At 41.3% G+C, this 20,566-nt stretch overlaps 1 protein-coding gene across 5 annotated transcripts in view; it reads left to right on the top strand.

Annotated features, from left to right (window-relative positions):
- The window catches only part of ALS2 (alsin Rho guanine nucleotide exchange factor ALS2), a 68,618-nt gene that overhangs the window by 22,233 nt on the left and 25,819 nt on the right, over positions 1-20,566 (top strand). For 4 of the 5 annotated variants that reach the window (XM_077829693.1, XM_077829692.1, XM_077829696.1 and 1 more), the window contains 10 exons: positions 4,311-4,376; positions 7,125-7,287; positions 8,075-8,206; positions 8,478-8,606; positions 9,160-9,230; positions 9,739-9,805; positions 12,697-12,899; positions 13,042-13,107; positions 16,205-16,303; positions 16,934-17,098. In XM_077829693.1, the coding sequence (XP_077685819.1) occupies positions 4,311-4,376; positions 7,125-7,287; positions 8,075-8,206; positions 8,478-8,606; positions 9,160-9,230; positions 9,739-9,805; positions 12,697-12,899; positions 13,042-13,107; positions 16,205-16,303; positions 16,934-17,098 (1,161 nt within the window). The remainder of the gene's footprint in view (positions 1-4,310; positions 4,377-7,124; positions 7,288-8,074; positions 8,207-8,477; positions 8,607-9,159; positions 9,231-9,738; positions 9,806-12,696; positions 12,900-13,041; positions 13,108-16,204; positions 16,304-16,933; positions 17,099-20,566) is intronic. The other variant, XM_077829697.1, reaches the window with a different exon arrangement.

Raw genomic sequence — 20,566 nt, 5'->3', positions numbered from 1 at the left:
TGAACTTCAGTCACCAGGGCAGTCAGTACATCACCTTTCCTAAGTGTGAGTCACGCAAATGTTTTTGTTTTTAAATATATTGATTAATTGGAATAACCAGTTTCTTTCCCTCTTTGATGTCCGAGATGACAATTTTCATGTTTCTGTCTGCAACAGTAAATGACACTTGGTTTCTCTTAATGAGCTGAACTGACAATACCAGTGGATATTTTTTGCTCAGCAAAAAAACTATAACATATAAAAACCAAAACCTCATCATGCATTAAGTACATCCCATAAGTTATTCAGCGACAGACATCTCCCCACTGTCTCTATTCCTGTCTGTTCCAGGTACAGCTTTTCCTGTGACTTGGTTTCCAGAGCTGGTTCTTACTATTAGTTTGCTCTTATGTAGTTGGTGCTTTCCACATTATTGGTGACTGAAACAGAGTGCTGCTTCTGGCGGGGTGGTTTTCTTGGTTTCTCTCCCTGTTTTTCCTTCTCATCTGGGATCTCTGCATATTCTTTCTTAGTCTCCTCTTGTTTTTCACCTCCTGTCTGCTGCTGTTTTTCCTCACTGCTATCTTTCTCTTCAGGTCCTTAATGCTTTCCTTCATCTCCTCTGCATATTTCTCCATCCATTCTATTCTCTGTAGGTTCTTATACTTCATTAGTCATGGTTGTATCTGAGTGCCTTCTAGTAGTGCATTAAGCTAGTATCTGTCATGTGTTCTGTCAACTTCTCTCCAGGTGGAGAAGTGTGCAGTGGAGTGTTTTTGTTTGGGATTTTATTTTTTAATTTATAAAAATATGGTGTAAACACGTGTTGCTACATATTCATGTTGAAAAAAGCAAGGTCAAAGGCATGTGCCTTGCACTTAGAGCAGATGTGGTGAAGTTTATGATGGTCCTTTGTTCCAGTGGAAAAGCTCTCTCCTGTGGCCCCAGACACTGCTGAACTTGCTACTTCCCAGCCAGGCTTTCTATGCTGCTGCCTTAAAACCATTTTCTGTCTTTTCCTATAGTGAGTCTTTTAATCTAGATATTCAAATGTAAAGTGCTGGTCTGTAGAGACTACTCTCTTCCTGTGCCTGCTGCAATGTTTATAAAGTTTGGTGTCACTGTTGTGGTGGAAACATTGAACCTGAACTGATGTGGTAGATAGGTGGAAGAACTGATGTTAACATCTTTGAAAGTGCATTGATTTGTGATCTTCTTTTTTTCCCAAGTCTACAGATTCAGTTTCTGATCTGAGGTTTGAAAGAGACCTTAAACTCTTTTGAGTTATCCTTGATTGTTATACTACAGCATTTGCCACTATAAGAATGACAGACGTGGTAAAGAGGGGCTAGCCTGTTGTCAGCCAGATTGGGGGTTAAGGACCAGTTACTCTTTGGCTTCGGTTTAAATCCTATCTTCTTGTTCCTTGCCATATTTTTCTCTCTCTCTCAGCAGGACCTGGCTACCTTCAGGCCTCCCACTTTGCAGAGCATAAATAACAGCAATTTTACCCCCTAAAAGGGATATATATGGCAACTTACTTAAATTGATAAATTAACTTTTAGGAGTCTTCTGATAATTAGCATCTTCTTTTCTGAAGCACCTCACAGTGCTCCTTCAGTTCTAGGTAGAATCGCCAAATGACTGAGGGAACCAATTACAAAACTAAAAGGCCCTCACAGTACCTCAAAAAGTGCACACGTTGAATACTCCAGTTATATATTGAGGGGGACTTGTGCCTTTTTTAAAAGTAGTGCAGTCAAAGCAGCAGAGCTAGAGGCAACCTCCCTCTCAGCCAGGGATCACCCAGGTTGGAGAACAACAGGAGAGGGAAGCTGAATTTTATACCTCACAAAACTGTTGATTATGGCAGACATCTCTGTGGCCTGCCCTGCATCTCTTGCAGTTGGTGAGAAGAAAAAGATTGAGTATTCAGGAAGGTTACAGTTACTTCAGAGGCCTCAGGTATATTTGTCTTTGGGAAACAGGAAAGGTTTGTGTCAGTGGAGACCTCTTCTTACTGCCTCACCTTTCTTAAGGGCTTTTCTAAACATAAAAGTTATTGGTATAGTTAAAGCTGTATAGCCCTCCTAGTGCAGGCAGAGTTATATCAGTATAAAGATACTTTATTCCTGTGTGGGGAAGGGGAATAGCTATACTATTATGTCACCTGTATACTGATATAAGTGTATCCACAGTAGGGCTATTACTGGTATAACCACCTTAGTAGTGTGATTTATTTTTTTTTTTTAAACCAAAGAAATAGTGTTATACTGCTAAGTCTTAGTTGTAGACCAAGCCTAATTTTTTATGACCTGTAGAGCTTTTTAAAAATTTGCTTGATTTATTTATTTATTTATTTATTTATTTTGGCCACAGAAATCTCAGGAATGTTGTCTTTAACGAAGATATTCTTTGTTCCAAATGTTCATTGGGTACTGATGTTACACCCATTTTAAAAAAACAGTTCAAAATAGTAAGATTAAAATTGCCTTTCCTCTCAATTCCTATGATATCATAATTTGATTAGTTCTTCAGTCACCATAGAATCATCTTCTACGGTAGATACAACCTGATTTTCTCATTTGTGCCTGGGAGTGAGAATCCTTTCCAGTTTTCTTTATAAAGCCTAAAAAAGGGTACATGCTTGGGTTATTTTTCTTTCCAGGTGACTTTTTAAGCTTTACTTAATGCTTCAAAGGTAGGGCCTGTCATTCTGTGTTAAGATATAAATCCCCAGGCTCCTATCTCTGATCTGCAGGAAAACCAAAACTGTCCTCCCTGATCTGGAGGAATATTTTTGTCTAGCTGTACAGAAATGGAATTTCTCCTTGGCTTTAGAACTGTATGTCTCTAAACATAAACAAAGGAAGAAGCTCAAGACATTTTTTTTTTAAAGCAGTCTCTCATTTTTTAGTTTATCTTTTTTCCTCTCCGGAAGAGAGTCTAGCAAGGCACTAGTCTGAGAGTATAAGAAGGCTCATAGTTCAAGATCTTCATCCAGCAGTCATGAAGATTCAGACTAAATGTTTTCTTCCTACAGCAGCTCCCCTGTTGCCTTTTTGAAGAAAGAGCATGTTCTGAATCTGAACCTGAAGGTTTGGAGGACAAGGTTTTATGACAGGTGGTTGTTCCTGAATATTTCAAGGTCATATGAATAATAAAATAGTTATCAATAGAACCCTGCACGGATACAAAATTTGTATCCACATCCAATCTGCAAAAATGGTCTGTGGAAATCAGCATCTACGGATATAAAATATCCACAGATTTACAGGGCTCTACTCATCAATATACTTAACATCCGGCCTGAGAGACAGTAAGAGAGAGGAGAAGAGGATTAAAGAAGGAGGGGGAGGAAACCAGCAGAAAACTAAAATCCCTTCAGGTCAAAAATGTGAACTTTTGTATTCCTTTACGTTCACCACTTCATGGTATCACTGAGGCTAAGCAGGCATGTTCAAGAAATACCAAAAGATTCATTGAACAAACAAACAAAAGTTCTTGTCAGGGCAAAAATGGAAATCCTACCTTATCTCTCTCTCCTGAAGATCAGTACTGCTCAACAAAAGCCCTTTGTGGCATGGACAAAAGATGAAGTGCAAAATCAGTTTTCCAATAAAGAAAAGCTCAAACCGACACTGCAGAAAATATCCCATATGCATGCTGTTTTTTTTATTTGGTTTGGTTTGCTGACAATTTGTTGTATTAAATACTATGGCCAAGAGAATCCTTTTGGTCAGATTGTAGAAGGCCTGTCCCTAACCACTCCAGAGGAATGTTTGTTCAAATTTCCGGTTAAGGGAGTGGTTGAAATGGCAAGAAAGAGATCCTATTGTTTTTAATATAATAAGAAATTAAACTAGCCCATTGTGTAGGACCAGATAGCCATTTCATGGATACACAGACGTAGGGAAATCCAAATGCTAAGGTTTCTATAGCAAAGTAACAGAGCTACATGGCACTAATAGCCAAATCGGTACTTTGGGATGCAACGTACACGGTGTTGAATGTGGCTGAGTTAATAGTTTGTTATGGAAAGCTTGACTTCGGAGCTGCATTATTGTTGAGAATGTAAATGCGCAAATGTAGCGTGCGTGCATGCGCTTGCTCACTCGCGCTGTCTGTCTGTCTGTCTGTCTCTCTCTCTCTCTCTCTCCTGACCTAAAAGCATCTTTCAAGCACTCTTGTAATAAAGTGGGTACTGAAAATCTATTATTATTTGGTAAAAATGCTGAGAGATAAAGGAATTCACTGCCCTTCTCCCCAGAGATTTCAGAAGGTGGTTTTTTAATTTGAAAATGAGGTTTGTTTTTTCTTATCTGTTCTAGGTATTGCACAGCTGTAACAAACTTTCTGGTGATGGGAGGATTCATGCTTCTTGCAAAGCCAGCAATGTAAGTAAATCTTTTCTAGTGTTTGTTTCCTTAATCAGAAGGACTTACTTTGTTGTGTTAACATATATGCATGATAATGGACACGCAGATATATGTATTTATTTATTTTATTTTCCTGGCTTCCCTCACATAATCTTTCAGGACTTTTGGGTACCGTAATTTCTTTCCCATCAGGTGAAGAGAAATTTCAGTATACCTGTCCTCATCTGTGATATATTATCCCTTTTTATAAATAGTAGTGAAGGTATTTAGTTAGGTCTGCTTTCTTGAAGGTGGAGAAAGAAAGAGTAAACAAAAATTGACTGACATTATTTTAAATAGACTTGTCAGATCATGGTTCATGAGAGCTTAGCTGAAGGCTAAACCTTCTATCATCCATTCACAATGCCTATAAATATGATCCTTATATAGATTACTCCCAAGTAAATCCATGGCAGCTAACTTTCTTCAAGAGCTAATAAGCTTAGATAATACTGCTCCTAACTTATCTTTGTTAATTTTGCAGTATTTAATAGTACAGCATTTTGAGGCACCTCTTTTTTAAGAATATTATTCTTTTCTTGTTCTTGTCAAGGAGAACACTGTCCCTTATTAGGTGAGTGGAACTCTTGTTTGACTGGAAGGAAGAGTAATTGTACTTTACTCTCCATAGTGTTGATCCTCTCAAGCTGCTCTGAATGATGTCACTGACGTTTAGTGTTTATTCTTTAAAATGATGGTTATCAGTTGTATGATAACAATTGAAAATAACAGTTCATCTCTGTCAATGCAGAATTAACAACCTAATACATCTTTTGGCTCTCTTCATTCTTTGGAAAAGTGATTGCAATTTGGGGGTTATAAGTTGGTGTCTTAGGAGTTGCAGTCTTGCAAAAGTTTCTTGTTTCAATTCTTCCAGTGATATGGGAGAGACTCAGTTAGTTGTCCATCCTCTGGTGTACAAAGCACTCCATAAACCATGTCTGTGTTACCTCCTTTCAAAGTGTCCTAGGAGCCAATGCAAAGAATTCTAGAGTGCATCTGAGGACCATCTGTGCCTTGCTAAATATGAAATCTTTCAATGGAAAAAGGTTCAGACCCATCTACCTATGCATTGATCAATTTTTTTAATAGTGCAGTGTTGCAAGCTCTAAATACAAACTCCCAGTACAGGCAAAATTTCTGGGACAAACTGTAGATCCACTGACAATTTCAGATACTGGAGCTACTCAGCATACTGAAATCTTTATCTAATGTCCCTGTCAGTAGTGACAGCTTCTAATACGGACACCTAAGTCGCATTAGATAGCTAACACTTTTTCAGGTTCTGAAACTTCAGGGAGGAAATGAGTTTTAGAAATTTGGTCTGTTCCTTGTAACAAAAAACAAGAAGGTTTCTTTGCAGATAATTGTCGTTAGAATGATTCATTCTATCTGTGAGCGCTTTTCAGCAGGATAGTCTCTGTCAATGGTTAATGTAAGCTGATCTCCTATAGATATTTCCCAATATGGACATTTTAGTAGTCAAACCTTATATATGTAAACAACAAAAAAACTCAAAGTATGAGTTTCACCAGGAGTCCTAATTTGTTGGCAGACTCTTGGGTATTTCTTCTGAGACAGTGGGCAAGACCTGTGGGCATGAGGACTCTATTACTTGATACTGCTACAGAGACTTCCATGTGAGGATCTCAAAGCACTTTAAAAATGCAGTCTATCCAGATGGTTAGTCTTGTGTCCTAAGAAAAGCAGTCTTATCTCCAAAGAAAGCTTGTTTTCCCCTTATGCTTATTGAACAAGAAGACTCCTAAATCTCATGGGCAGAAGGAGGCAAGGTATATTCATTTGATATTTGTGCGACAGCATCTTGCTGATCATGTAGAACTCTTAGATGTCCTGCTGTGCAAGCTGGTTCTTTGTTCTCTGTTGCTTGCTTTTCAGATTGTTTGAGCCTCACAGAATTCCCTGTTCAAATAGCTTCTGTGAATAATTGCCTGTGTGTGCGTGTGTGTGCACACACATCACACACCCACACACCCACCCCTTTGTTGAAGGAAAGGAGAAGTGGAGTTGATTTTTGTGTGTGTGAAGAAATCTTGTTGTTGCTCCCAAATGTAGTATTCTCATAACTATTTCCATCCTCTTACATGAACTAAATTAATCCTCCATTTAGGAAATCAGACTGAGGATTGACTTAAATTCCCTGTGTATCTTTGAAGTAGGATATGATTTTTTCTAGCTGGGGGAAAAGGCTGTTCAACTTCATTGAACAACAGTGGTGGGGAATAGAATACACAAAGGTGTTTAGGGAGTTACATTGGAGCAAAGATAGGGACTTTTTATTGCACTTTGTTATGCAAATCACTTTTCTCAGTATTGGAGACACATTAGTTTAACAGGTGGCATGGAAACCCATTCTCCTTATATATTTTCACCTGGCTACTTAGAGATCTAATGGGAAAAAGGCAAGTAGCTGTCTAGTTTCCTCCTTGGAGAGTAACTGTTCCTTCAGCAAATCTGCGCATTCATGCACAGTCACTAAATTAACTGACGTCAGCGAACAAGTCCAGTACTGAAGTTAGCATAGAGCTATGTTGCTGTGTTATAACTAAATCTATTCAAACCATAATGGGAATGGATCCTTTGTGCTGTTCATCTTGCTCTTTTTAATCTCTGCTAGTTTGATATAACCCCATAAGGGGAGCTCTGTAATAGTACTTCAAAGCATTACTAAGGTTTTGTTTTGTTGTATCATTCTTTCACCTTCAGTGACTTTTTAGGTAAAAACCAGGAGTTGTTACAAGATCTAGCTGAAATGAAGGAGGAAAACATACAGTTGGTCGAAGTGCTAAATACCCTGTTTTTCTTGCCAGTCAGACGACTTCATAACTATGCTAGAGTTTTGCTAAAGCTTGCTACATGTTTTGAAGTGGTAAGCCATCTTGTCATGTATGAACCTTAATTGGTAGGAGATTTTTGGGGGTGGGATTGCTTGTTTTTTGATTACACATTGGTATCACCAAACCATGAAATCACTAAACTAATATTTGTTATAAGGCTATACTACAACAATTTGATTAAAACCCTTATCTCTTTAGGTTTATAAGTAGGCTTGGCAGAATTCTATTTTAATCACTGTCAGTACACATTGATTTCAGCTGACATGCTGAAATTGATGAAAAAAAAATTGATTGGTAACAGTTGGTAGGTGTACAGCCCCCCCCCCTCCCCCACACTTGTGCCTGCAGAGATTCAGTGTCACTGGCCTTGCCACCATGCAGGGAGCCTTCTGTGGCCCTGCTGTCATGGCCCTGCTCCCTCATGCCTGTGACAGCAGGGAGGAGGATGAGCCCCGGGACATGGGGGAGGCCATCCTATTTCTAAAGGGCTGTGCCCTGGGCAGGAGCAGTTTAGTAGTGGGGTAGCCTCCCTCATTGTCAGGGGCTAGTCATCCTCCTTGCGGCCTTGGCTGAGGGTCTCTGCTCTGCCAGCCCAGGACTGCAGCCTTCTCCACACCTGCAGGGATCATGTGTCACTGGCAGCACAGGGAGCCCTCTGCACTTCTGCTGTCACAGAGGGCCTGAGGACAGAGCCACTCAGCAGCAGGGTGGCCTCCCCTGCAGTCAGGGGCTCATGACTACTAACCCATTGTGGTTGGTACAAATCCTTTGAAACGTTGTGTCTCACAGAACCATTTATTTTTGTTCGTTACCCTTTAGACATCTCCAGAATACCAAAAACTACAAGATTCCAGTTCTTGCTATGAGACTCTTGCTGTCCATCTCAATAGGAAAAGGAAGGAAGCAGAATACACACTAAGCTTCTGGAAGACCTTTCCTGGGAAAATGACAGTATGATGACAGCTAAGTTGCTATTACCACTAGCATCCAACTGCATGTTTGTATAGGCCTGGCTCTGAAGTCACTACTTTCCTCTCCCTACATTTCCCTGCTTTATGATGATGATCTACTTGAGCCTCTCTAATTTTTGGAAGTTTTAACCCAATATCTCAATTTGGCCCTTTTTGTAAACAATAATCATAACACAGACTGCACTGAAATTCAGACACTCAAGCACATTTAATATTTTTTTTTTTTTTTTTTTTTTAAATCTTAATGGTAGGATTCCTTGAGGAGACCAGAACGTCGGTTAATCTGTGAAAGCAGTAATCGAGGGTTGTCCCTACAGCATGCTGGGAGATTCTCGGTGAACTGGTTCATCCTCTTTAATGATGCTCTTGTCCATGCTCAGGTGAGCCAGCTCCCATAACTCTCAGAACTGAACTATTTTCACCCCAGCTGGTTGAAAGCATGTGACAATATTTCCATATGGTGAGCCTAAAGAATGAGGAGTACTTGTGGCACCTTAGAGACTAACCAATTTATTTGAGCATAAGCTTTCGTGAGCTACAGCTCACTTCATCGGATGCACGGCTGTTACTCTGAAACCTGTCATATGGTGAGTCTGTCATTCTTAATCTAGGTTTTTATATTGTGTCTCACGATGGTGCTGGGATACCTAAAAGTGAGAAGTGTTGCCTGTTTCCAAAGAGTTGAAATAACCCTGTGTGTCCAGCATAAAAAATATTCATATGTCAGAGTCTTCATTATGGCTTCACAGGGGTCATGGTTTGCAGCTGGCACTTGTAGGAACAACTAGCTTTCAGGGCACAAGTCTCATGCGCATTCTCAGCTGCGGGGAGACAAAGCTGCGGGGAAGATACATCATAAGGAATTTGGGCTGGGGCAAATGGGGGTATGAGCAATTTATTTTTTGTTTTTCCCCTTCCTTCCCCTTGCTACAGTTTTCAACACATCATATTTTCCCCCTTTCCACGCTGTGGGTGGAGGCTCTTTCAGAAGAAGCTGGTAATGTGTGAGTATTCCTCTGTAACTAGGGTTCATTCTTTTTTTATTGCTGAAATAGTCAGATGCCTCTAAATAATTAATAATAATAATAAATAAAATTTGCAACCATTTGGACTAAGTCTTGTAAGCCAGGCATGGTACGGGATGTGTCCTTGGTCCATATAGTCTTCTAATGTAGTTCTATTTATTTATTTTATTTTTGTATTTCACTGTGCTTGGTTAAAATAGCAGAATCCTATATTCTTGTTTTGTACTTGTTCATGCACTCATGTGATTTACAGTTGGGGTGATGAGGAAAAGTGCAAAAATTAGCAATTTCTGAGGCTCCTTGTTACTGTTCTTTTAAACCAGCAGTTAAAGCTAAGTGATGCTCACTGTAACACTCATTTTTAAAAAAAAAAAAAGCTAACCTATCCCTCCTTCGGTAAGAAATCTAGGTTATTTTTCCAGGCTGAAAATTTCACCAGCTAGTGAAAGGTCTTTTCTTGAATGGTTTTATTCTTGTTTCCACTTAGGAATGGTTTGAAGGTTACTACACCAGAGGAACACTTCATTCTTCTTTCATCAACACCACAGGAAAAGGTAGGCAGATGCAGAACTTCTTAATTACCTCTGGTGACGCTAGAGAGACAAGGTGGGTAAGCTAATATCTTTTATTGGAGCAACTTCTGTTGGTGAGCGAGACAAGCTTTCAAGCTATACAGAGTTCTTCAGATCTGGGAAACATAAAGTGTCACAGCTAAATACAAGATTGAACAGATAGTTTAGAATAAGTAAGTAGTTATCACATATTCTATGGGACCAATCAAGGTAGAGTGGACTGTTAACATCTCTGTAGTAACAGGACAAAAACAGAGGGGTGGGGGCGTAATGGCTTATAGATTACTGTAGTAAGACATAAATCCAGTGACTTTATTAAGACCATGAATTTTAAACTCCCAGTCTTGTTTTTTGAAAGTGTTGTGCATGTTTCCTTTAAGGATGAGGACTGAGAGGTCAGGTATAGAGTGAACGTTTTGTGAAAAGCGTTCATCAACAGGTGATACGATGTTTTTGTCTTGTATCATTTTCCTCTGTGAGTTCATTCAAGATTGTAATGATTGTCTGGTTTCACACACATAAGCATTTAGTGCACTGGGTGAGGACCACGTGTTGTGATAGAAATGTGTAGGACCCTAGATCTTGAAAGGTGTGTTATGGGAGGAGTTGATCTTTGTAGCAGTGGAGATATGTCTGCAGGTTTTGCATCTGTTGTTCTGGCAGGGTCTGGTACAGTTTTGAGTAGGTGTATCCCGGTCTGTGGGTAGCTTGCTTTTGATGAGCTTGGAGAGGTTGGGGGGATGTATGAAAGCCAGAAGTGGGGGGTTCAGGAAAGATTTCTTCAGGATGGGGTCCCCATTGAGTATGGGTTGTAATTTGATACCCCATATGGGTTTCATTGTGGGGTGGTAGGTATTGAAGCAGGTTCTGTCAGAGTACTTGGGTGGCCTGTTCCATGATGTGATCTACTTCTCTGGTGAAGCGTGGGGTTTTGGTTTTTTTTGTATTGTTTTTTGTTGTGAAGGTGGTCTTGTGTGTTTAAGATGTGTATCCCGGACTTCCTTCTCAGAGCATCTTCTGTGGTGTCTAAGTGCCTGGCTGTAGATAACAGATTTCTTGGGGTGGTTGGTTGAGAGGTTACTGGATCTAGGAAGATAGGTGTGGTGATCTGGGAGGTCCTTGTATATAGTTGTCCGTAGGGTTCCATTGTTTGAAGCTGATTGTGGTGTCCAGGAAGTTGATGCATGCATGCATGCATGCAGAGTTTAATGAAGAAGTGGTGGTTGCTGAAATCTGAGGGAATGTAAGTCGTCTGTCCAGATGATAAAAATAACATCAATATATCTAAGGTATTTCATTGGTTTTGGGTGCATTTGTCCACAAATTCTCCAAGGGGGCCCATGAAGAGGTTGGCATATTGGGAAGCAGTCCTAGGACCTATGGCTGTTCCCATGGTTTGGACAAAATGTTTGTTGAATGTAAAATTGTTCTGGGCAAGGATGAAATTGGCTGAGTTTGATGTGTTTGGGTGGCTATCTGAGGGTTGTCCATGGTCTTGTAAATATTTGAGGCAGGCAGCTATGCTGTCACTGTGAAGGATGTTGGTGTATGTTAAGGATTTCTCACCCTTCCCCCCCCCCCCTTCTGCGCCACCCCCCTCCCCCCCGGAGCAATCCATGTAATGATCAAGAGTGTTGTTTTGTCCACTCTGGTATCCAGTCAGATGATTCTTTTTTCTTATGATTGTCAGTGAGGACATCATAGTTGTGAAAGAATTCTTCAAGGCAGAATCGCTGGAATAATTCTTCTGGTTCTCCACATGTTAGTATGGTATCAGGTTCTGTGGAGGGGTAGAAGTTCAGTCCCTTAGACAGGGGTGAAAGTAACTTAAAGGACTTACCTATGCCGGAGTCCTGAGCAAGGGGCGTGGCCTCAACCGGAAGAGGCAGGGCCTTTGAGTACCTGGGCCCTTTAAATCAAGCTTTAAAGGCCCTGGGACTCCAGCTGTGGTAGTGGTGGCTGGGAGCTCTGGACCCTTTAAATCACCCCCAGAGCTACCAGCAGCAGAGGCAGCTGGGAGCCCTGGGGCTCAGGGGCAATTTAAAGGGCCCAGGGCTTTAGGCCTTTTAAATCGCCGACGGAGCCCTGCCGCCACTACCCTGGGGCTACGGCAGCGGGGCTTGGGCGATGATTTAAAGGGTCTGGGGCTCCCCGCAGCATCTGGAGCCCCTGGCCGTTTAAATCGCCTACTGAGCCCCGGGGTAGTGGTGGCAGGGCTCCGGCACTGATTTAAAGGGCCCGGGGCTCTGGCTGCTGCAGGGAGCCCCGGCCCCTTTAAATCACCAGCATGGGAAAGCCGGTCCAGTCTGGCACAGGGTACCAGCTCTTTCTGGTACGCCAGACCGAACCGGACCAGCTTACTTTCACCTGTGCCCTTAGAGTAAAGAATTCAGCTCCAGTTAGGGGTAGTCTTGATTAAGTTTGATGATGATCAGGTGTCATGTAGCGTCCAAGTGGTAAGTACTGGTGCCATGTTTTTTCCTGGAGGTGGCAGTCTGTTGTTGCAGTTTCACTTTTTGGTTTTTTTTCTGTTGGATGACTGTCATGAGATATAGATATTTATAGTTGTTTTGGATTTCCTGTGTGATTTGCAGGTAACTTTCCTTATATATTTTTCTTCTGTTTCTTCCTCCTCCTCCATGGTGTGGGAGTGTGTGGTGATACTAAGCATCCTTCTATACAGGGGATATGGGGAAAATACCTGTGAGACAAGATACACCTCTGTTATGTGAATAGGTATCACATGTTAGCAGTATTCATCCAAGGAACTAAAAAGTCTTATATTTTTATCTACATATGTCCTGCAGTAATACCTGTGTAAAGAGAGATGGATTAGATTACTAATAAACTCTTCTATAAACTGTCTATTTCAGACAAAGTGGCTGAGGGCTATAAGCCAAGCTGTGGATCAGGCCCTAAGGGGGACATCTGACTTACCACCTTATGGAAGTGGTGGGAATATTCAGAGGCAGGAGCCCCCTATTTCACGTAGTGCAAAATACACCTTTTACAAGGACCCTCGGCTTAAAGATGCCACCTATGATGGGCGATGGCTTTCTGGGAAACCCCATGGCAGGTAAAAGCATTCAAACTCAACATTTGAATGGGATAGGAAAAGGTAGTTCGGGTGCTGTGCAAAATAATCATTATTTTCCTTGCATAAAACATGAAATACTAGTGAAACTGGCTTAACTGTAGTGGGTGTACGTGTGTTCCAGAGGGATCCTAAGATGGGCTGATGGAAGGAGGTATTCCGGGATGTTCCGAAATGGCCTGGAAGATGGGTAAGAGCAGAGTTCACTACCCTCTGAGCTAGAGCACAGAGAAAGTGTTTATGGTAGATAGTGTTATCTCTCTTTTTAGATCAAGGTTGTGTGTATGTAAAAAGCTTGCTGTCTGTAAGTAAACAATACAAAAACAAATTAAGTTTGGAAGTGGAGGAGGGGATGGTGAGAGATGGGCAAGCGAGTCTGTGTCATCTTCCCTTAAGAAGGATCAGTCAACTGCAAAAATCGGTCAACTTTCTTATCTTTTAAGACTAACAGATTTATTGGAAATAAGATTCCATGGGTAAAAACCCACTTCTTCAGATGCATCTGAAGAAGTGGGTTTTTACCCACGAAAGCTTATGCCCAAATAAATCTGTTAGTCTTTAAGGTGCCACTGGACTCCTTGTTTTTTTTTTGTGGACACAGACTAACACAGCTACCCCCTGATGCTTTTCTTATCTTTGCTTACTAGGTAAGCCTTCTGTTGTATCTGAAGATTTTTTTTTTTTTTAAATGATTCGGCTTCATTATTTTTATTCTTTCAAAAGGCATATAATGCCTTTATATAAGTTAGGAGTGCACCATCATCTTGAATAGTGTATTAAGTTCTGGTCACTTCGTCTCAAAAGAGTAGAAATAGAAAAGCCTGGAGAAAAGCAACAAGAAATAAAAAGGCAAAGGATTCCATAAAGAGAAGCCTGGAGGTTAGGAGTGCTTTTAAGAGAGTTGATGAACAAGAAAGGGTACATGATAGTGATATGTAAAATGAATAGTATAGAGAAGGAAAACTTAGATAAATAGGCATTCCCATCTCATAATACAAGATAAAGGAACTATTCAATACAATTGAAAAGCAGCATTTAAAACTGATAAAAAGGAATAACTTTGTGTACAACACATAGTTTAACCCATGGAATTTCCTTCTACACTATATCATTGAAACCAAGAGCTTAATAGTTTTCAAAAGAGGAATAGACATTTTATATGGATAATGAGAACTGTGGTTATATTAGGTACTTAAAAGGAATTTATGGTTTCATAAGGGACTTCAACCTAGACATTGCAGCAGGATTTCCTAATGTATGTAATTGAACCTTTAGGGGCTGGAAGATTGGAATGTTTACAGCCTCCAGACAACTTCCTAAACTCTCTAGCTCAACATAACAGATCTAAGAGCCCCAACTGACCATTTGGTCATTCACAGACAACAGTGTATCTCAAGAATATCCATTTAAAAAAAAAAAGGGGTGGGGGGAGTTCTCTAGGTCAAAAACATTAAGCTGTAGTTAAGATTAGAAATACTAATTTTGTAATTAAACACCACTACACATATTTGGGAGTATGCAGCTCATGTGGTCAGTGTTGAATACTTTGCTGTCCATTGCTTCCTGTCTGAACCATCTACCCAACCACAAGCCAGTCTGGAAAGACAGCAGCACCAACATCTTGAGCCTCTGGCACTTCATAAGCATATTGAAGACCTGTGCCATCTTCCCCATCTAGCTAGATGCTTTTTACAATCCTTTTATTCCTTCAGATATTCTCAATGGTTATAAATGTTTAAGTCCATAGCCAAAATAACCACGTTTGTGACTGACTCATAAAGGTAAAAAGAGATCTAAGAACTTAGCTTGCAATAATACTGAAGGCAGAGCTGTCTGTTTTACCTGAGCAGTGCACAGGCGATGGAGACAGACTTAGGGCTTGTCTTCACTACTGGTATAAGTCGACCTAAGTTACATTATTTACATCACTGGAGTAGTGTAGCTGGAGTTGACGTAGCTTAGGTCAACTTACCCCAGTGTCTTCACTGTGCTGCAGGAGACGCTTTCCGGTCAACTTTCTTTACTCTTCTCAGAGGTGGAATACCGGGGTTGACCGGAGAGCGCACTGCCATCAGTTTTTAGCAGGTCTTTACTAGACCCACTAAATCAACCCCTGCTGCATCAATTGCAGCAGCATTGCTCTCCCCGGAGTGAAGACCATCCTGTAGGACAGAGGCAGGCAAACTTTTTGGCCTGAGGGCCACATCTGGTTTCCGAAATTGTATGGAGGGCTGGGTAGGGGAGGCTCTGTGCCTCCCAAAACAGTCAGGTATGGCCCGGCCCCTGCCCCATCCACGCCCCCGACCGCCCCTGGACCCTCTGCACCTGACTGCCCCCCGCTGCCCCATCTAACCTTTCCTCTCATTCCTGACAGCCCCCCCCCAGGACCCCTGCCCCATCCAACAACTCCTTCTCCCTGTCCCCTTACCGCCCCTGGAACTCCTGCCTGGCGCCCCCGCCCCCCATCTTGCTGCCCCATCCAACCCCCCCTCTCCTTCCTGGCTGCCCCCTGCCCCCCATTCAACCCCCCTGTTCCCCACCCTCTGACTGTCCTGACCCCTATCCACACTCCCACCACCCTCAACTCCCCTGCCCTCTATCCAATCCCCGCACCCCCTTACCTAGAGCACTGGTGGCTGGCAACGCTACAGCTGCGCTGCCCAGAGCAGCAGGACAGGCAGCCGTGCTGCCCAGCTGCAGCCAACCACGCCACCACACAGCACAGAGCACTGGGCAACTGTGCTGCCCAGCAAGCGCTTGGGGGAGGGGGAACAGCAGGGGAGGGGCCAGGGACTAGCCCCCCCCGGGCCAGGAGCTCAGGGGCCGGGCTGGAAGGTCGTAGTTTGCCCACTTCTGCCTTAGGATCTGAAATAAGAGATTCTTGCAAAGAGTAGACTGAGGCCTTGCTACACCACGAGTGACTTGAATTTCCATAGCTTTACTGAAGAGTTGCAAATTGTTGTGCTGCAGGGATCCACTGTGGAGGACGAAAAGCCTAAGCACTGATGGAGCAAGAGAAGACTTACTACAGGCCAGAACTAAATGTGTGGAAAACAGTACACAGTGTAAAAAAACAACAAAAAACCTAGTGATTTAGAACTTCTTCCTTTTTTTCAGTACAAAAAATTATTTCTAACTGCTGGAGCTGGAGACAGAGCCACCCAGTGCAGTCTAATGTTGAAATATGTTGGTTTTGGTTCTCTGCCTGCTTTTGTAAATAACTGAGTTTGGATTTATCTGTACATTTGTATCATGACTGCACTTGTTTGATCTTCATGCATTGGCAGGTATGGTGAATACAAAATACCAAACAAAGCATTGACCAAGGATGACCATTATGTGGGATACTGGAAGGAGGGCAAAATGTGTGGACAAGGAGTCTACAGGTAATGCCTTCTTTCATTAAGATAATCTGTGCTCCTCGCAAGAGTATGGTTCAAGAAGGAACAATAACTATTTGAACTTCAGCTAACATATTTAGTGCAGCTTTCAGTAGCAGTTTATTCCCTTTTGGTTGGTGCACTAGATCTGTTTTCTTTCCAGTGGGGAGGGCTAATGTTTCAGGTCTCCACACCACTAGCATTCCTAGTGCTATTTTCATATTCCCAAACTCCTGGCTGCAGTTTCTATGGCTTAATTTCCAGATTTCTTGGGAGTTTTCTTACTGTACATGTGTGCACACACACACACTCTTGATAGCTGTTACACTGTCTCTGTTTTAATGTTGCTTCCTTCTTTCAACCTGCAAGTTTTCTCTTGAAATGCATTGTGACAAATGTCTCATGGTATTGCATGTCTCACTTAAGAAAGGCTCTTAACATTGTTATAGTGACCCATAAGCAGCAACCCCTTTTTATTCACCTCCTAATCATATTTGTTAATCTGATTCCAGAATTGTGCTTGGGTTTAGTGCAGTCTCTGAAGAAAAAGGGAAAAATTCAGTATCTATTCCAGAAAACCTTGGGATGAAAGAATACAGATCATAAGAACCATACCCATTCTTTTTGTCATTACAGCTATGCCACTGGTGAGGTGTATGAAGGATGTTTTCAGGACAATGTGCGTCATGGGCATGGTCTCCTGCGCAGTGGCAAACTGACATCTTCCTCTCCCAGTATGTTCATTGGCCAGTGGGTGATGGATAAGAAGACTGGATATGGTGTCTTCGATGATATCACAAGGTAATGTGTTTGATAGCAGGAATCCTAAACTTTTAATCTGACCCAAAACTACATAAACTTGGGGGGAAAAGGTTCAGTAGATATCTCTTTTTGTGTTTTCAGTTTCTGTAATTTGACTTTAGTCCATTGTAGGCTTTTGGGGCTGATAGGGGAGGATTAGGAGCTCAAAGTATGAGTTCCATTCCACTGCTTTTGTTTGAACCAATATTTTTACATGCTCTCCATCATACTTCTGCTTGAAGTGTGGCACTGACTGTGATAGCTTCTTCAGTACCATCCGTACATCTGCATGCTTTGCAAATGGCATATGTAGTGTTCTCTCATCCCATCAGCCAGAAGGCTGAGTTGCCCATTGATTAGAGTAAAGATTTAGGAACTAGGTCATCTTGGATTCTAATCCAGGTAAAGCCACTGATTCATTCTGGCAGCTGGGGGCAAGTTACTTCATCTCCTCATGAATGAGCAAAATGAAAAGATGGGGTAAGTAGCAGGAGTGTACTTAAAACCCCTGATTCTATATGAGCAGAGGTAAGTAAATAGGAGCCACCTCTACAAAACACCTGAACCCTCTCTGCCAAGGTCTCCTTTCTCCAATCTAAGAGCTTTTCGTGGAAGCTAAGGTGGCTGGTCCTAGTTCAGAGCTGAAAGCCCATCTACGAGGTAGAAGAGTGAAAAGCCATGACCCAGGGTCTGGGTTTTTAATGAGAGGGAGAACTGTTCTGGCTTCTGTAGTTTGTTCTTAACATCAGTTTCACATTTGGTCCTGATCATAAGGTACTTTCCTCAAAATTCTTCAGACTTCCATAATACTTAACCACGTATCGGGCCTGCCATTCTTGCTATTGAAATACTCTTCACTTGCAAGTTCAGTTTTGGCTTTATGAAAAGCTAGTAATTTTGGAGGAGACTTCAGAAAGTAGCTTTCACTGCCACCTCTGTAGATAATTAAAAATCAAAGGCAATGTGGAATTTTATATTTCTTTAACTTTAATTAAACATTGGTTTTTGGGTAGGAGGATTTCTTTCAGTATGTTTACTCAAGGCACTGTGAATAAGGAATGGATAGACTGCTTTCATCCATTAGTGTCTTACTGGGCAGTGATAGTGACTTTGAGCAAAGCCCGAAATTTACCTCTCCCCTCCTCCGTCCCAGAAGCTTAGCCTGCTGCATCTGCTTCCTAACAAGTCCCAACCAGACAGGAGTGGCTGAAACCATGAATCAAACCAGCATCTCCCACTAGGCCATGGTACTAAGTGGCAAGCAGCTTTTTTTTTTTTTTTTCCGGGTAAATACATTATTGAGCTTCCTCTCTATCATGGCTGTATTTTCTTGAGTGCCAAAGCAAAATATTCCATAGGCAAAATTATATTTGTTTAGTCATCATTGGGCTCCCTTGGTTTTTTTTCATTTGTTTCTTTTGTTTTGTTTTTTTGTTTTTTTTAAAGTCATTTGTAAGTTGGTTTCACTTACTAATTGAAGACCATGAAATACATAAAACCATATGCCTTTTCATGGACAGTTAAAAAATGAAGAGAGTGTTCGATCTACTTCCAAGCATACAATTAAATTCATACAGTCTAAGCTGATCCCTTTTACTTGGAAAGGAAAGGCCCCTTTGCGTGTGTCTTTCAGTGGCCTTGAAAGATTCATATGTTTATGTGTAAGAAATAACTCAGATCCTCTAATCTATTTATGACAGCAATCAGGTTTAGTTGTTATCCAAAATATCTTTCTTTCAAAATGGCTCTTATTTTCTCAATGTTTGTTTGATACTGCAGAACCCTCAAAATGGATGTCTGGTTGATTGGTTTATTTCAGCCTTTTGCTTTAAATATAATTAGTCCATGAACCAAATGACTATTCTGACAGTGTTTTTTTTCACCCCCCATACCCTCTTGAATTTAACTGCAGCCTGTGGAACTTGCCTTCTTCCTTCCTTATTGGTCCTACCCCAGTATATAATGTGGGACTGCTCAAGTGAGGGCAGGTTAGTTTGTCATGAAATCAAAGATTCAGTCAAGAGGTCTGGGTAAAAAAGATTGTAAGGAAATCTTATTTTGTTTTATCTAACCTTCACTCACCCTCTGCACATGCCTCACATCAGTAAGGATCTCCTTTTATGTGGCTCTTTCCAAAGCTCAGTTTATGCTGATCCAGATCAGCCAGCAGGCTTTTCCCTTGTTACTTCTGTAGTAGTTGTTTAGGTCTACTTGCTTAGATGTTGGCTTATTGTGTTCTGCTTTATTAAAACTTTCAGTTTCTGAAAATAAGAACATAATGGGTCAGACCAATGGTCCATCTACCCCAATATCCTGTCTTCGGACACTGGCCAATGCCAGGTGCTTTAGAGGGAATGAGCAGAACAGGTAATTATTTTGTGATCCACCCCCTGTCATCCAGTCCCAGCTTCTGGCAATCAGAGGCTAGGGACTCCAGAGCACAGGGTGGCATCCCTAGCCATCTTGGCTAATAGCCATTGACAGACCTATCCTCCATGAACCTAACTAGTTCTTTTTTTTGAACCTCATTATAGTTTGGGCCTTCAGCATCCCTTGGCAATGAGTTCCACAAAGTTGGCACAGAATTCCCCAGGTTGACTGTGCATTATGTGAAGAAGTACTTCCTTGTGTTTGTTTTAAATCTGCTGCCTATTAATTTCATTGGGTTGACCCTTGGTTCTTGTGTTATGTGAAGGAGTAAATAATGCGTCCTTATTCTTTTTCTGCACCAGTCACAATTTTTATAGCTGTCTATCACATCCCCTCTTAGTCCTTTCTTCTCCAAACTGAAAATTCCCAGCCTTTTTAATCTCTCCTTCCGTATCCCCTGTAATTTTTGTTGTCCTTCTCTGTACCTTTTCCATTTCGAATATATCTTTTTTTTGAGATGGGGAGACCAGAACTGCGTGTAGTATTCAAAGTGTGGGTATACCATGGATTTATATAGTAGCATTATGATATTTTCTGTCTTATGCGCTGTCCCTTTTTTCTAATGGTTCCTAATATTAGTTTTTTTGACTGCTGCTGCACATTGAGCAGATGTTTTCAGAGAATTATCCACAATGACTCCAAGATCTTTCTTGATTGGTAACAACTAATTTAGACCCCATTATTTTGTATGTATTGTTGGGATTGTGTATACTTTGCATTTGTCAACATTCAATTTCACCTGCCACTTTGTTGTCCAGTCACCCAGTTTTGTGAGTCTCTTTGTAGCTCTTTGCAGTCTGCTTTGGACTTAACTATCTTGAATCATTTTGTATCGTCTGAAAATTTTGCCACCTCCCTGTTTACCCTTTTTTCCAGATCATTTATGAATATGTTAAACAGTGCTGACCCAGTACAGATCCCTGGGGAACACTGTTAATCACTTCTTTCCATTCTGAAAACTGACCATTTATTCCTGCCCTTTTGTTTCCTGTATTTTAACCAGTTACTGATCCCTGATTGATTACTTCGCTTCTCTCT

Source organism: Eretmochelys imbricata, chromosome 11, assembly GCF_965152235.1.
Source record: "Eretmochelys imbricata isolate rEreImb1 chromosome 11, rEreImb1.hap1, whole genome shotgun sequence".
In the NCBI taxonomy this organism is placed as follows: Eukaryota; Metazoa; Chordata; order Testudines; family Cheloniidae; genus Eretmochelys; species Eretmochelys imbricata.
The sequence above is the reverse complement of the archived record's forward strand: the minus strand, read 5'-3'. Positions and strand labels throughout refer to the sequence as shown.